The sequence below is a fragment of the Canis lupus genome, chromosome 27, assembly GCF_048164855.1.
Source record: "Canis lupus baileyi chromosome 27, mCanLup2.hap1, whole genome shotgun sequence".
NCBI lineage: Eukaryota > Metazoa > Chordata > Mammalia > Carnivora > Canidae > Canis > Canis lupus.
In genome coordinates this window covers 15,798,892-15,815,628 of record NC_132864.1, presented here as the reverse complement: position 1 = coordinate 15,815,628, position 16,737 = coordinate 15,798,892, and the positions used below count along the sequence as shown (strand labels likewise).

Sequence of the window (16,737 nt, the reverse complement as noted above, 5' to 3'; positions counted from 1 at the left end):
GAAAAGCTGCCCAAATATTTGCAAGCAGAAGTAAAGCAAAGTTATTAATGTCAAGGAGCCACGATTTCTGGCCAAATGAGGAAGTGTCAGTGTCTGTAGATAGCTCAGTTTGGAGTCCCTGACTTCCACCTCAGAACCTAGCCTATGCGAGGCCCCTCAGCCTCCTATCTTATTTCCTGCCATGTCCACCCACAAGGTGGGTGGCATTCTGCACCCGCAGCTGGGACTGCTCCCTCGCCACGCTCCTGGGTGATGGATGTCTGCCAGAGGCTTCCCAGAGGCCACATGGGGCTTCACCCCTGGACATGGGAGATGCAGCCAGAGACGTGCCCGGTAGACACAGGTGATTTCCAGGGAGAAGATCCAGAACAGACAACATTCACGTGCACCTCAGAGCTAGTCACCACTGCTGTGGTGGTGGTTGCACAAGTAACTTCCAGGCATTCCTTTACTCCTGTGGTCCAGCCCACTCTGGGCAGGCCTGGCTGCGAGGCAGGAGCAGTTTTTTAGATCTGAGCTGGCAGCTGGCCCAGGGCTTCTGGAAATGAGGTAGTGGCTCTGAGCTCCTCACAGGCTAGCGAGGGTGCCCTGTCTGTTGCTGGCCCAGCCTCACATTGGCAGGGCACCTGGGAGCAGGGTCAGGGTGCCGGAGCCCCCTTGTGGGCAATGGGTATTGCAGTGGGGATTCTAGAGTCTGAAACTCACAAGCTATCCGAAAAGGTTGTAAGGGATTCTTTTATTTTTTTCCAGTTTTTTTGAAACTAAACACAAGTATACAAATAATGTATCTCATTAGCAGAAAAGGTATACATTTTCAGATTACAAAAGCTAATCGTCTGCACCTCACCTGGAGCTGCCGATAGACCTGGTGCCAGAGCTGCCGACAGACAGACCGGGTGCCCCTTCCCCGCCCAGCCACCTGCCTGCCACCCGCCTGCCGCCCCGCCGCCACCACACCCTTCTCCAACAGCCACAACACATTGAAGCTCCACTTCCCGGCCGAGTTCCCTGACCTCAGGGGCCACAACCACATGGCCAAGGCGCTGACCCCTGAGCTGTATGCGGAGCTGTGCCCCCAGAGCACCGAGCGGCTTCACGCTGGATGACACCATCCAGACCGGCGTGGACAACCCGGGCCACCCCTACATCATGACCGTGGGCTGCTCAGCAGGTGACGAGGAGTCCTATGACGTGTTCAAGGAGCTCTTTGACCGCATCATCGAGGACCAGCACGGAGGCTACAAGCCCAGCTACGAGCATAAGACCGACCTCAACCCCGACAATCTGCAGGGCGGCGACGACCTGGACCCCAACTATGTGCTGAGCTCCCGGGTGCGCACCGTCGCAGCACCCGCGGCTTCTGCCTCCCCTCCCACTGCAGCCGCGGGGAGTGCGATGCCAGCGAGCAGCTCGCCGTGGAAGCTCCGTCGAGCCTGGGCGGCCACCTGGCAGGCCAGTACTATGTGGTCAAGAGCGTGACCGAGGCGGAGCAGCAGCAGCTCATCGACGACCACTTCCTCTTCAATGAGCCTGTGTCGCCCCTGCTCCTGGCCTTGGGCATCGCCTGCGACTGGCCAGACGCCCGCGGCATCTGGCACAATGACACTAAGACCTTCCTGGTGTGAAAAAAAAATTAAAAAAAAAAAAATCTTCCTGGTGTGGATCAACGAGGAAGACCACCTGCAGGTCATCTTGATGCAGAAAAGGGGCAACATGAAGGAGGTGTTCACTCGGTTCTGCAACGGCCTCACCCAGATTGAAACACTCTTCAAGTCAAAGAATTACGAAGTCATGTGGAACCCTCACCTGGGCTATATCCTCACCTGCCCATCCAACCTGAGCACAGGCCTGCGAGCAGGTGTGCACATCAAGCTGCCCCACCTAGACAAGCATGAGAAGTTCCCGGAGGTGCTCAAGCGGCTTCGGCTTCAGAAACAAGGCACAAGTGGTGTGGACACAGCTGCTGTGGGTGGCATCTTTGATGTCTTCAACGCAAACCACCTGGGCTTCTCAGAGGTGGAGCTGGTACAGATGGTGGTGGATGGTGTGAAAGCTGCTCATCAAAATGGAGCAGTGGCTGGAGCAGGGCCAGGCCATTGATGACCTCGTGCCTGCTAGAAGTGAGGCCCCAGCCCGCATCTGCCACCACCACCAGCCCCACTGCTTCCTAACTTATTGCCTGGCAGTGCCCGCCGTGCACCCCGCTGATGTTCGCCACTTGGCAGCTGAGCCCTTAGCCTCATTGTAGAGACTTCTGTCGCCCTTGGTACAATTTAATTTTATGATGGCTAAGATGTTGCTGATGCTGAAATAAACTAGGGTTTCGGCCTGTAAAAAAAGGGCGGGGGGGCTGGGGAGAAACAAGTGCCTGGCTCAGTCGGTAGAGCCTATGATTCTTGATCTTGGTTGGAGTTGTGAGTTCCAGTCCCACATTTTGTATAGAGATTACTTAAGTGAATAAATAAGCTTCTTTTTAAAAAGGGAGACAGGGACTCCTGTGTGGCTCAGTAGGCTAAGTGTCTGACTCTTAGTTTCAGCTCAGGTCATGATCTCAGGGTCATGAGATACAGCCCTGCACCGGACACCTTGTTCAGTGTGGAGTCTGCTAGAGATTCTCCCTCTCCCTCTGCCCCTGCTCCCCACCTCCAAATAATAAATAAATAAATAAATAAATAAATAAATAAATAAATACATACATACATACATACATACATACATACATAAATCTTTTTAAAGAGTATACAGTGAACATCTATGTTAAGAAATAGATTTCTCCAGCATCATTTTGGAATTTCACTGCCACTACTACCTGGATTTATCTCACCAGGCTCCACATAGGTTCTTCCCAACATTTTGCTATTACAATCAGTGTTGCAGTGAACTGCCTAGTATCAGATCTTTTGTCCCCTCCTACTTACTCCCTTGTGACCAAGTCCCATGAGTGGAACTGCCATGTTGATGCTGTGCACCTTCTGGAGATTTCTGGCACGTATGATCAAAAAGCTCCACAAGAAGCTGGTCTGAGTTTCAGCACAGGATGGGGCTAAAGTACCATAACTGAACCCTTAGAGAGGAGCACTTTCTTTTTTTAAATTTTATGAGGTTTTTAATTGTTTTAAGATTTATTTATTTATACATGAGAGACACAGAGAGAGAGCCAGAGACACAGGCAGAGGGAGAAGCAGGCTCCATGCAGGGAACCTGATGCGGGACTTGATCCTGGGACTCCACGATCACGCCCCAGGCTGAAGGCACACACCAGACTGTTGATCCACCCAGTCATCCCTAATTTTAATTCCAGTATAGTTAACATATAGTGTTATATTAGTTTCAGGTGTACAATATAGTGATTCAGCACTTCCATACATTACTCAGTGCTCATTCCTGATAAGTGTATTTTTTTTCCTTAAGTGGGCTCCATGCTCAACATGGGACTTGAACTCACAACCTCAAGATTGAGAGTCTCATGCTCTCCCTACTAAGCCAACCAGACACCCCTGGAAAGTGTCCTATTCAATTCCTATCACCTGTTTCCCCCATCCTCCCAACCCCCCTCTGGTAACCACCAGTTTGTTCTTAAGAGTCTGTTTCTTGGTTTCTTCTCTTTTTCCCCATTTGTTCATTTGTTTTGTTTCTTATATTCCATATGAGTGAAATCATGTGATATTTGTCTTTCTCTGACTTATTTCACTTAGCATTGTACTCTTGCTCCATCCACGTCATTGCAAATGGCAAGATTTCATTCTTTTTTACGGCTGAATAATAAATAGTACATTGTACATATACACCATATCTTCTTTTTTTTTACACATCTTCTTTATCCATTCATCTACACTCAGATTTCTTCCATAATTTGGCTATTGTAAGTAATGCTGCAGTAAACATAGGGGTGCATGTATCCTTTCAAATTAATGTTTTTGTATTCTTTAGGTAAATACCCAGTAATGCGGTTACTGGATCATAGGGTAGTTCTATTTTTAATTTTTTGAGGACACTTCATACACTCTTCCACAGTGGCTCCACCTGTTTGCATTCCCACCAGCAGTGCATGAGGGTTCCCCTTTCTCCACATCCTCGCCAACACCTGTTGTTTCTTGTGTTGTTGATTTTAGCCCTTCTGACAGGAGTGAGGTGATAGTCTCATTGTGGTTTTGATTTATATTTCCCTGATGATGAGTGATATTGAGCATCATTTCATGTGTCTGTTGGCCATCTGGATGTCTTTTTTGGAGAAAAGACTGTTCATGTCTTCTGCCCATTTTTAATTGCATGTTTTGTTATTTTGGTATTAAATTGTGAGGAGCACTTTCTTTTTAAAGAAAAAAGAACTAGTCAGTACCAGCTCAAACAGGTGTGAATCACAGAGGGTTTGCTTAGTACTCCAAACACATTGGACTACCTTTGTTCTTGGTACAGAGATTCTTGTGAGATATTTGTTTGGTCTCAAGGGTTTGCTTCATTTTTGTGAAATCAACACCACTGATTTGAATTACCATTCCCAGAAATAGCTCTTTTACATGGGCTTCCACCCTTTGAGGGGATCAAAGAATAAAGTTTTCTGTGGACATGCTGGGGGAGGAGGGTGGTCTAGGGCTAGACACTAGAACCCCAGGGACAGAAGCCACCAATGTGGGTTTTCTCTGGTATCTGATTTTTCTTTTTTTAATTTTTAAAACATTTATTTATTTATTTATTTATTTATTTATTTATTTATTTATTTATTTATGAGAGACAGAAAGAGACATAGGCAGAGGGAGAAGCATGCTCCCTGCAGGGAGCCTGATCTGGGACTCAATCCCGGGATCCCGCCCCGAGCCCAAGACACTCAACCGCTGAGCCACCCAGGTATCCTTGGTATCTGATTTTTAAAGATGACCTAGTAGCAGAAGTGGTCCTCAGCAGCCCATGACCTTTTGGACTATGGAACTTTGCCTTCTGCCACAGAGGCTGGTCTTTTCCTTCCAATCACCTCAACAGAGCTTGAGACTCATTACACTCTGAATTTCAAACTTCACCAAAGTAACAGATACAAAGCAAAGACAGGGACTCAGCTTCTTGGCAAGAACATCATCTTGCTTCACCTGCTAAGTGCTCTCAGCAAACGGTTAGGATTTGAGGTTCAAAGGCAAAACAGACAGGTGGCTCCAGGTCAGAGCAGGCACAGGGAGAAGCACTCAGGAGGGCTTTCCTGAGCACCAAGATCCTCTGTGAGGACCCAGTCGGCCACGTGCATTGATGGATCCTGCTGGGATCCAGTCTACCCTGGTGATCTTGAAGCCTCAGCCAGGGGCCCAGGACCATGTTCTTCTTGAGCACAGCCACCTGCTCAAACAGGACTTCACCAGGGCTACTGAAACACCCAGAAGATTCCCACTGAGCAGTCTGTCTACCTGTTTCCATTGGATGTGTTTATTACTTGCCTCAGTTCAGGTCACCGGCTGGCAATATTCCTGCCCTTTACTCAGCCTTCCAACTGGGACATGGTTGAAGGGGATGGGAGGGCAGGAAGGAGCCTATTAAAGATAGGAAATAAAACACTGATTTACAGTGGTAAGTGAATATTTTGCCGTTCCTTTTCTAAAACATAGTGACTCTCCCTTGAACTGAATGAAACTCCTTGGTGGGATGTGACCCTAGTACTGTAGCAATCCTTTGGAAACAATGAAAATGCAAATGTGAACACTGTTGGCAGAGAGAAGGAGCCCCTCCAGGCCTGGAGGTCAGCAGTCTACTGGGACCTAGAAGAGAGGGTGTATAGGGCACTTCCTGCCTCCTGCTTCTGTCTTATGTGGTCTCTTCATCTTATATATGATTGTTTATCTTCTAAGTTCGGAAGAGGGGGAAAAAAAAGTATTAAAATACCTGTCTGAAATTTGCCTCGTGGGTGAGATTTATGCATGGAAATCAAATGCAGAAGCACAAGGCCCTCCAGATGTCATCGCATTCTCAGAGACCAGAGACCCCCCCTCCCCAGGGGTCTGGCCTGAGAACGAGGAGCTGCAGGGAGGCAGTGCCCCAAGTGAGGTGCTGGGGGCTGGGTCCTATCAAAATGGGAGCAGGCCTCTCCCTCTGAAAACAAACAGCCAATGGGTCTTTTGCTCCTGGGGCTGTATTGCACTAGAAGCTCCATGTTCCCTGAATCTGGAACAGACCAATTAAATATCTGAAAAGGAGCGAAGGCATAACAGTGACTCCCAGGTACATATTCAAAATTTCAAATACCCTGGAAGTGGAGCCAGGGCTCCTTCCAAGCTGCATTGCCCTCTGACACTGTCATGAAGGTTTTTCCTGAAGCCCAGCCATGAACCTCCTTTGTTGAGAGTAAATAAACTGGAACTGGAGGGCTGAAGACTCACAGAAGCCAGCTAGGCCTGAGTCTCGCCTGGCTCCTGTGTTCCCTTGTTCCCTGGAAGACTCCCATCCTGAGCTGCTTTCTTGCTCTGGCTCCAGCCTGCCACCCGAAGCTGTCCTCCCTCATGAACACTTGAAGTCTGTATCAGTGTTCCTGCAGCCCATGGAGCCAGGGGAAGCCTGTGAGCACAGGATGGGGACGGACATCCTTGGAGAGGACTAGAATCTCCTTGTATGCTCGTGAAAATCTTTTTTGTTTTTAAAGATTTTATTTATTTATTCATGAGAGACACACAGAGAGAGGCAGAGACACAGGCAGAGGGAGAAGCAGGCACCACGCGGGGAGCCCAATGTGGGACTTGATCCTAGGACCTCATGACCTGAGCCAAAGGCAGACACTTCACCACTGAGCTACCCAGGTGCCCCTGCTCAGGAATATCTTAAAGAAGGAAAGTTAGTAGCATACAGACATGCTCAAAGTTCACGCAGATGTGCACACTCAACATTGGTCAGTCCTGCTCAGGATCAGCCTCCAAGGGTAGGCAAAGCTTCCATGGTCCTTCAGCCTTGGCTTTCTCCTCTCCCAGGAAAAACACATCCAAGAACTACAGTGGGTGATTCTTTTGTACTTTGGCCTGTGGAAAATAGTGAAAGGGATTGGAAGGCAGAAAGTAAATAGCCAGAAATGAAATGATGCCCAAAATAATGATGTCAGCATCATTGGGCTGGAGAGAAAACCTTTGGATTTTGTGGGTGGGATAAGCCTGAGGAAACCTGGAGTGGCCGAGTCCTAGCCAAGATGGTGATAATCAGTTCACTCCCTGCAATCTCCATATCCCAGACACCCATGTATCCCACCTTCCACCATTGTTGGCATTACTAAAGTTATAATGAATCTTCTAGAACATGCTTTGTGAACGTAGGAGACTGAAGGATCTGTTAGCGTGCCTGATAGGAACTGGTCCCAATCCATGTGGCTGCAGCCTCAGCTGCTTTGATATGGTGCATAGGCAGATCCCTGAAATAGCTTCCTTTATGATGGGCAACTTCATTCCTCCAAGTAACCCCAGATTTCTAAACGTAACTCTGACTAGTTGGCCCACCCGGTTTAGGGCCATTCCTGCCATACCGGGCCAATATACTTGACCAGTCTCTTCCTATGTGGAACAGGACATGACTACCCACCTGTCAGTCAGGACTACTGAGTTGTAGCAGTAGTACAACTGTTGCTAACTAAAGGCAAAAAGGAACGGAATGGAAAGGTCCTCAGGAGCTCAGGTGCCCTAGAGAACCACATGGATAGGAGGCTCAGCAGTGCTGCTAGGGAGCCAGTGAGTACCAACTTTTCTTCTTGAACTCTTCACTTTCTGAATTCCAGAGAGTCTGGCTGGCCTTGCTTGGCTCATGTGCCCACTTCTTGGCCAGGGAGGGCTGGGCTGGCACCCTGACAGTTATGCCACTATATTCAAAGAGGGGGAAAGGAGTGCCCTCAAATGAAACTGGGGTGCTGCCACTGAGAAAGGAGACTAAACCCTAGACAGCTCAAATCCAACCAGTGTCTGCGACACCCCCCTGACTGGGTTGCTGTAAAGATGAAATGTGATGACACATGTAATATGAAGTGTCACAGAGAAGCAGCTGGGCTGCACTAAATGCTAGTGATTATGAATATAATCACCATCACCTCTCCTTGGGAGGGCACCAGCTGGCTTGACTTCTACGTGTATATTGGGCCTGGTCTAAGGATATACTTCCAGAAGCAGTACATGCACTGGTCTGGTTGTATTAAGCTCATTAGCTCAGAGTGCAATGACCAAGGAGCAAAAGGCCAGATTAACTGGAACAAATAAAGTAGGCTGGGGCGGGAGAAGTAAGAAGCAAGGGATTCTGAGGAAACAGAACAAGGAAATGGATCTAATCGTGTCCTTGTGTACATGTTGGGGGACCCACAGAATTTGTAGCCAGATCTGGACAGGAATCCAGATGCTGTTAATCCTAGCCGTGTCCCTGGACAAATCCGTTTCTTCACCTTTAAACCAAAGTTAACAATGTGTACCTCACAGGAGTTGTGAAATGCACCATGAATGGCCAAATATGTCTTCCCATTTATGGGAGTAATGACACTTGGGATAAAAGCCACGAGCTAGTTTCACCGCTTTACCCACAAATCTTGATTATCATGATGTTCCTATTCAGGTATATACTGGAAGTAGAAGGATCTCTAATCTAGGTTTTTCGTTGGCACTCCTTTTAGGGTCTGGAGGTGTTTGCATGAGTGTTTCCTTTTCCTTTTTAAAAAAATTAATTTATTCATGAGAGAGGGAGAGGGAGAGGCAGAGACACAGGCACAGGGAGAAGCAGGCTCCACGCAGGAAGCCCGATGTGGGACTCGATCCCAGGACTCCAGGATCACACCCTGGGCTGAAGGCAGACGCTCAACTGCTGAGCCCCACCCAGGCGTCCTGAGTGTTTCCTTTGCCAATGCTTCTGTGCCCTTGACGGGCTTACATCACATGCGTGGGAATGAAGTGCACTGGCGGGAAGCAGTGGTGGGAAGGGCAATACACACATTCTTGGGCATGTGTTAGCACCTTCTTGATCAGAACTTGGCAATAGAAAAAAAAAAAAAGAAGAACTTGGTAATAGTTGGGTGCCTAGCTATCTCAGTTGGTGGAGTGTGTGACTCTTGATCTCCGGGCTGTGAGTTTGAGCCCCACATTGGGTGTAGAGATTCAAATTTTAAAAATCTTTAAAAAACAAACTTGGCAGTCTTTATTAAAACACTAAATGGTCTCATTCTTGGACCACTATTTTTACTTCAAAGAATTTGTCCTGTTCTAGAAACAGTAAATGTACACACACAGAAGTATGTAAGAGCATTCAATGCACCTTGTTTGCACAGGATTGAAACCACTTTTTTTTTTTTAAGTAGACTTCATGCCCACATGGAGCGCAATGTGGTACTGAACTCACAACCTTGTGATCAAGACCTGAGCTGAGGGGATCCCTGGGTGGCTCAGTGGTTTAGTGCCTGCCTTCAGCACAGGGCATGATCCTGGAGTCCCAGGATCGGGTCCCGCATCGGGCTCCCTGCATAGAGCCTGCTTTTCCCTCTGCCTGTGTCTCTGCCTCTCTCTCTCTCTCTCTGTCTCTCATGAATAAATAAATAAAATCTTAAAAAAAAAAAAAGAGCTGAGCTGAGATCAAGGGTTGGACGCTTAAACAACTGAGCCACTCAGGCATCCCAAACCACCTTCATATTCTGGAGGATTCCCGCACTATATGCATTTTGATGAGATCAAGGCAGAGTCTCCTACTGCAGAAGGGGAAGGGGGCCAGACATGCCCTCCTCCTCCCTGCTTTAAGGCAATGAAGGCATGGCCTTGGGGCCTGCTCCCTGGCTCCCCTACCAGCTGAAAATTCTCAAACTCAGGAGTCAGAGTCCTGAGGAAGCTTCCTGAGGAGACCTCCCAGCTGGCTGCTCTTGTGACAGCCTTGGCCACACTCCCTGTGGCCTGCTTTCCCTTGACTTCTGAAGCTGGGTCTTCAGCCTCCCTGGCTACGTGCAGCTAGCTAATGTCCTTTGCTGCTTAACTGATTCAGAATGACCTAGCCTGCCAAATGAGACACCCACAGCATCCCTCAGCCAAGGGGAAGGTAGACGAATTACATACCCACAGTGTGAAAACTCTGGAAGGTCCATCTCCAGGCACTGATATGTCATTAAGTTAAATAAGCAAGTGAGAGAATCGAATGTATACAACAATCCTATTACCACACAGGAATTTGTAAATATGTAATAGAGACAAGCAGCTGGCAGCCTAATACACCAAGCTGTTGACAGTGATTATCTCAGGGAGCAGAGGATTTTAGAGAAGTCTTTCTATGTCATCAACTCCTTTTACTTTTTTTTTTTTAAGATTTTATTTATTCATGAGACACAGAGAGAAAGAGAGAGAGAGAGAGAGAGAGAGAGGCAGAGACACAGGCAGAGGGAGAAGCAGGCTCCATGCAGGGAGCCCGACATGGGACTCGATCCCTGGACTCCGGGATCATGCCCTGGGCCGAAGGCGGCGCTAAACTGCTGAGCCACCCAGGGATCCCCTCCTTTTACTCTTGTCATGTTTGAGCTTTGGTTATTTTGCAAAAGGTCTGTAACTAGAAAAAAAAATGGTAATGCCATTTTCTTAAAAAGTAGATGATGGCTGCATCACAGGCAAAATGTGTACTCCTGAAGACCTCAAATAAAACTTAAAAACTAACATAAGCCAAGACTCATCCTGACAAGGAACAGGAGGAATTTCCATTATTAGCTAAAGTGGTGTCACTGCATATCAATAGCAGCAATAGTGTACAGTGGACATTAGCCCTTGGGGTTTAACATGATGGGTTTTTTAGAGAGAGACTTTATTAACTGATGCATTGTATATCACACTGCTTCAAATTTACATATTTCAAATGTGCATAAAATAATAAGCCCACGTGTCCAGAGGGCATGAAGTACAGACGTGGCGTTCCTCTGCCTGTGCGGAGTTATCCATCCAGGACAGTAACGCGGAAAGAGCAGTGAAGTGAAAATGGAGTAATCTAGAGCTAGCTCTTCCTGATGATGAGGGAAAGCAAAGATCATTATTATTTTTTTAAGATTTTATTTATTTATTTGTCAGAGAAAGAGAGCACAAGCACGGGGAGCAGCAGGCTCCTCCCTAAGCAAGGAGCCTGATGCGGAACTCGATCCCAGAACTCTGGGATCGTCGCCTGAGCTGAAGGCAGATGTTTAACTGACTGAGCCATGCAGGCGTCCCAGAGATCATTCAAGTCAGCCCTCCTTTTACCTGTCTAGGAGGGTAACAGATGTATCCAGTCAGTGAGCTAAGGTTCTGCTGTGTTAATGTCGTCTTACTGACTCGCAACATGCTGCTTTCCATGGAGATATTCAATCAGCAGGGAAGAGACAGGAGGGCTGAGTTGACCACTGAGGTCCTACCACACTCGAGCTGGTCACAGGCCCTGCTGAGAACCCCAGGCACAGCAGTTATATCCTCATTGGTGGTTTTGTGGCAGGCATCTCTTTGAAAACCCGGAACCCTTCTTTGACTGCAAAATCCCATGCCAGGTTGGACATATATTCAATCAGCTTTTCATTTTGTTTGGTGGCTGCCGAGCTTGCTTGCTCTAAGCAGAAGCAAAGAAAAACAGTGATTACTCCCAAACAACCCTTAATAATAATGCTATTAACAGCTACTACCATTTGCTGAGCATTTGCCACGTACCCGACACAGTGCTGAGTGTTCTGCATGTATTATTATAGCTCATTGAATTCCTGAAGCACAATGACGGTTTCATTCCCCACTTAACAGACAAGGATCTGCTCAAGCTTATAGCAGTGGCCTGGGAGCCAGGAGTCCAGCTCAGCTGGCTTGCTCCTTGCTCCTCATCTCTAAAGAAATTAAATTAAACCAGGAAGACCTCCAATCACTTCTGTTGTCACAGGTGGGTACCCTGCACGACCCTCAACTGCCCCCACTACAAAACTGGTTAACAGTGTCACTGGGGACCAGATTAGCCCCTGGTCTCTGGACTCTGCTCTGCACAGATCAACGCTAGCACAAGCACCGCATAACTCACTCCAATTTACATGCTCACTGTTTTTTCTTTTTTTTAAATACATGCATCAAGACATTTTTGAAAAGGATTTTTTAATATAAATTTTTTTAAAGGCTTATTTATTTCAGAGAGAGACAGTGTGCACATGCATGTGTGCAAGGGGAGGGGGCAGGGAGCAGAGGGAGAGGAAGGTTAGGGAGGGGGAAACAGACTCCCCACTGAGCAGGGTGTGCACCTGTGGCTCCATTCCACGACCCTGAGATCATGACCTGAGCAGAAACCAACAGTTGGACGCTTAACTGACTAAACCATACAGGTGCCCCTTAATGTAAATTTATTAAAAATTGAGGTATAGTGTATATACACCTTCTTTATAAAAGTGTACAATTCTGGGCAGCCTGGGTGGCTCAGCGGTTTAGCACCACCTTCAGCCCAGGGCGTGATCCTGGAGACCCAGGATCGAGTCCCACGTTGGGCTCCCTGCATGGAGCCTCCCTCTGCCTGTGTCTCTGCCTCTCTCTCTCTTTCTCTCTGTGCCTTTCATGAATAAATAAGTAAAATATTTTTAAAAAAAGTGTACAATTCTGTGAGTTTAGTCAGGTAACCAGAACTATCATCAAGATTCAGAATATGCCCATCATCCCCAAATTTCCATGGTGTGTCCCTCTGTACTCAATCCTTTGCCCCAGCCCTTGGCAACACTAAACAATTTCTTTTTTGATCCTTTTCTGGATCTCTATTTCTACGGTTCATCTTTCCTGCAACGTCACATAAATATATATGTCATAGAGTGGCGTTTTGTATTCTGTGTATCACATTTGAGATCCAAGCATGAAGTGTGTATATTGTCTCCATTTAGTGAGCTTCTCTACAGCCAGCTCTCCTAGATTATTTTTAGCATTTCCGTATTCTAAAGAGACTGTGTTTTCTTCATTCTCTTTGAATCAATAAATGGATCTTTGCAGAGGCTTATTTTTCTTCTGCCTCTGCAGGGGTCAGTTTCCCAAAAGAGCCATTTTCATGCAGCTTTGAGTTAAAGATATTATGCTATTCCTTACAAATTAGGAACCAAATCCATCTGCTATATAGCAGAGAATGCAGGCCACTGGACAAGTCTTTACTCAGCAACTTCTCGGTGCTGGGTGTGGAGCCACCCCCCTGTGAGGGGGGGGGTGCAGTCAGGAATGTGACAGTCCCCTTCCTGGAGTCACATGTACAGTGAGAGCAGATGAGCACCAGTGGGTTGTGCTTCCCTTCATTACTCAAACTGCATGGGCACACGGATGGGACGAACCTTCTGAAACTCACTGCTCTTCATAATGGCTTTTTCTTTTCCTTTTTTTTTTTTTTTAAAGATTTTGTTTTTATTTATTCATGAGAGACACAGAGAGAGAGGCAGAGACATAGGCAGAGGGAGAAGTAGGCTCTGTGCAGGGAGCCTGATGTGGAACTTGATCCTGGGACCGGGATCACACCCTGGGCTGAAGGGAGACGCTTAACCCCTGGGCCACCCAGGCGTCCCCAACTATCAATTTCTAACAGAGAGTACAAAGTGCTCTCTTAATTTTCTTCTTCATAATTGGATATCCCTCTAAGAGTGCTGCTGTCTCTGTCTCTTGGAAAGTCACCGATGAGAGCTTGGGTTGACTGAAAGCTATCACTTCTGTGTATTTTCCCAAATGTCATCCCAGAGCAGACTGCAGCCTCTTAAGTTGTGGTCACAAGCACTTCTTCCTTTCTAGAATTTCAGCAGCCACCTACCAGAAACCCAAACGTCACCACCCACTTTCCGAATATAAATCAGCCCTTGGCTCTGGTGGCAGTTCTCCTTCTCCCCACCCAGGGGTGAATCAAAGTGTCCTGCAAAAGACACCATAGTGCCTTCTCCACACCCCACTCTCTAGGGCAGTACTAAGTGCCCCAACTCTTAACAGAAAAATGATTTTAACAGCTGATTAGAGAAGACAAGCAGACAGATATCATATTCATGAACATAGAGTTGGGTTTTTGGTTTCCTCTTATATAACATCTTTATACTATTACTTCAAAATATGGATTTTGCTGTTTTGTTTTTTTCAATAAAAATTTTATTAATTAATTAATTAATTTATTTATTTATTTATTTATTTAGGAAAGAGAGAGAGAGAGAAAAAGTTCAAGCAGGGAGGAGGGGCAGAGGAAGAGAGAGAAGCAGGCTCCCCAAGGAGCAGGGAGCCCAATGTGGAGCTTGATCCCAGCAATCATGACCTGAGCCAAAGGCAGATGCTTAACTGACTGGGCCACCCAAGTGCCCCTGATTTTGCTGTTTTTATGTGAGAAAACGTAACCACTTGGCTCAGAGTGTCTGGCTGGCTTCCTGGGTGGGAGGGGAAGGAGCACCGTTAGGATCAGAGGAATAAAGTTCCATAAGGACAGAACATCTGTATTCCTATGTGCTGGCAACACGTGGAGTATTTCACCTTGGAGCCAAGAGAAGCATGGAGCTGCCCCAGTGGCACACAGGATCTTGCAAACTGTCAAGTGGTTTCTTGATAAGCCAGTTAGGACAATCCAATGGGGTTTATGGGTATAGAGATTCTAGAATGGATAATTCAAAATCCACTCAGCCTATCCCTGGGCATGCAAGCAGAATCCAATGAGAACACATTTTCCAAGAGAAAATGCCTACAGACAGTCAGGCCTGTTTGACACCTGATGGACCCCACAGTCCTTCTGCTTAATTAAGTATTTCTGGTTAGCTTTCATTGCAAAACCCTAACACAAATTGGGAAATGATGGTTAGAGCTAATGCTGTCTGGAGGAGGGGAAAATATGATTTCTAAGAATTCCTGCTTATTGAGACCTCTATTTCCAGATCAGGGAGGGTTAAACTTTGGATGCTGATTTTCTCTGGACACTGTTTTGCTCATGACTTTGGACTGCTAGTACCAGCCGGCACAGTACCTGGCTTAGTAGAAGTTCAGATACTTGTGAATGAATGATCAATTCCCCTACTATAACTGCCTTTCTCATGAGAATGTGGGAACCTGGTTGAGGTTAACATGCTGCCACCAAGCTTGGGGTGTCGACGCCCTCAAAGCTAAGACGTTCCTCTAGTACTAGCAAACCCACTGCTGGGTTTCTTTCTACTCATGTTTTAATTTTTCATTTTGGAAAATTTCAAAGATATACACAAATAGAGCAAAGAGTATAATGAACCTACAAGTCTATCACTCAGCTTCAACAATCATCAAAGCATGGCCAATCTTGTTTCATTCTCTGTGATCCCCACCCTCACTACCCTGGGTTTTTCTGAAGTAAATTATAAACATCAGATCATTCCATCTATAAATACTTCATTTATGTCTCAAAACAAAGACTTAAAAACACACAATACCATCATCACACTTAAAAAAAGTTAACTGTGCTTCCTTAATATCATGATGTGTCCAGACTGTCCAGTGAGAATTCAAATTTCACTGTCATAAAAAATTTTTTTAGAATTTATTTTTTCAAATAGGGATCTAAATAAGATCCAAACACTGTAAAGGCTGATGTTTCTTCTAAGTCCCTTTTTTTTTTAAGATTTTATTTATTTATTTTACAGAGAGAGAGAGAGAGAGAGAGGGAGAGAGAGAGCGCGCACACACATGTGCCAGAACGGAGGAGGGAGAAGCAGAGGGAGAGGGAGAGAGAGAATTTCTAGCAGACTCCCCACTGAGTCTGGAGCCCTGTGCAGTACTCCATCTCATAACCCTGAGATCATGACCTGAGCTGAAACCTAGAGCTGAATGCTGGATATTCAACTGACTGAACCACCCAGGTGGTGCCCCTTAAGTCCCTTTTGTTTTTGTTGTTTTTTTAAAGATTTATTTATTCATGAGAGATACACAGAGAGAGGCAGAAACATAGGCAGAGGGAGAAGCAGGTTCCCCACAGGGAGCCTGATGTGGGACTCGATCCCTGAACTGATATAACAGCCTGAGCCAAAGGCAGACGCTCAATGGGTGAGCCACCCAGGCATCCCCTTAAGTCCCTTTTGGTTTTCTTTTTAAAAAGATTTTATTTATTCATAAAGAGAGAGAGAGAGAGAGGCAGAGACACAGGCAGAGGGAGAAGCAGGCTCTATGCAGGGAGCCCGATGTGGGACTCGATCCCGGGTCTCCAGGATCACACCCTGGACTGAAGGTGGTGTTTAACCGCTGAGAACCTGGGCTGTCCCCCTTAAGTCCCTTTTGATCTGCAGGTTCCTTTTACATTTTTTTTCTACCCCCCCTCCCCCAGCAATAGTTTGTTGAAGAAACTGTGAAGTGTCCCAGAATCTGGACTGTGAGTGGCTGTGCCTCAGGCGTGCTGTTTAAATGCTCCTCTGAACCCTCTGTTTCCTTTAGGCTGGTAGTTAGCACTACAGATTTTGTCAGATCCAGGTCTGACTTTTAGGGGAAGCAGCAGGAGGTATGTATTGTATGGCTGTCTCTCTCTTGCTGATGTCAGCACCACTGAGGCTTATTTTCCAGATCCATTCATATATTAGGGGTGGAAAAGTGGTGATATGTGAATTCTGTCATTCTGTCCAGAATGCTTCCCAGAGAAAAACTTTCCCTCACCAGTTACTTGGTTAGCCTCACCTATAATTTGTATACTTTTTTCCCTTTTATCAATTTTTATTTTTTTAAAAAAGATTTTATTTATTCATTTGAGATAGAGAGCGAGCCAGAGAGAGAAAGCATGGGCATGGGAAGGGTGAAGGGAGAGAGAGAAGCAGACTCCTCGCCCAGCAGGGAGCCCAATGCAGGGCTC

The 16,737-nt window shown here is 46.5% G+C and overlaps 1 protein-coding gene and 1 pseudogene across 8 annotated transcripts in view; one reads left to right on the top strand and one right to left on the bottom strand.

Moving 5' to 3' along the window:
• Window positions 1-285: 285 nt before the first annotated feature.
• LOC140618931 (creatine kinase B-type-like) lies at window positions 286-2,343 on the top strand (annotated as a pseudogene).
• A 4,297-nt stretch (window positions 2,344-6,640) lies between these two features.
• ACAD10 (acyl-CoA dehydrogenase family member 10) overlaps window positions 6,641-16,737 on the bottom strand; it is a 47,718-nt gene continuing 37,621 nt past the window's right edge. For 7 of the 8 annotated variants that reach the window (XM_072802537.1, XM_072802540.1, XM_072802541.1 and 4 more), the window contains one exon: window positions 10,981-11,526. In XM_072802537.1, the coding sequence (XP_072658638.1) occupies window positions 11,387-11,526 (140 nt within the window). In that variant the 3' untranslated portion in view covers window positions 10,981-11,386. Of the gene's footprint in view, window positions 6,987-10,980; window positions 11,527-16,737 lie in introns of those variants that run through there. The other variant, XM_072802538.1, reaches the window with a different exon arrangement.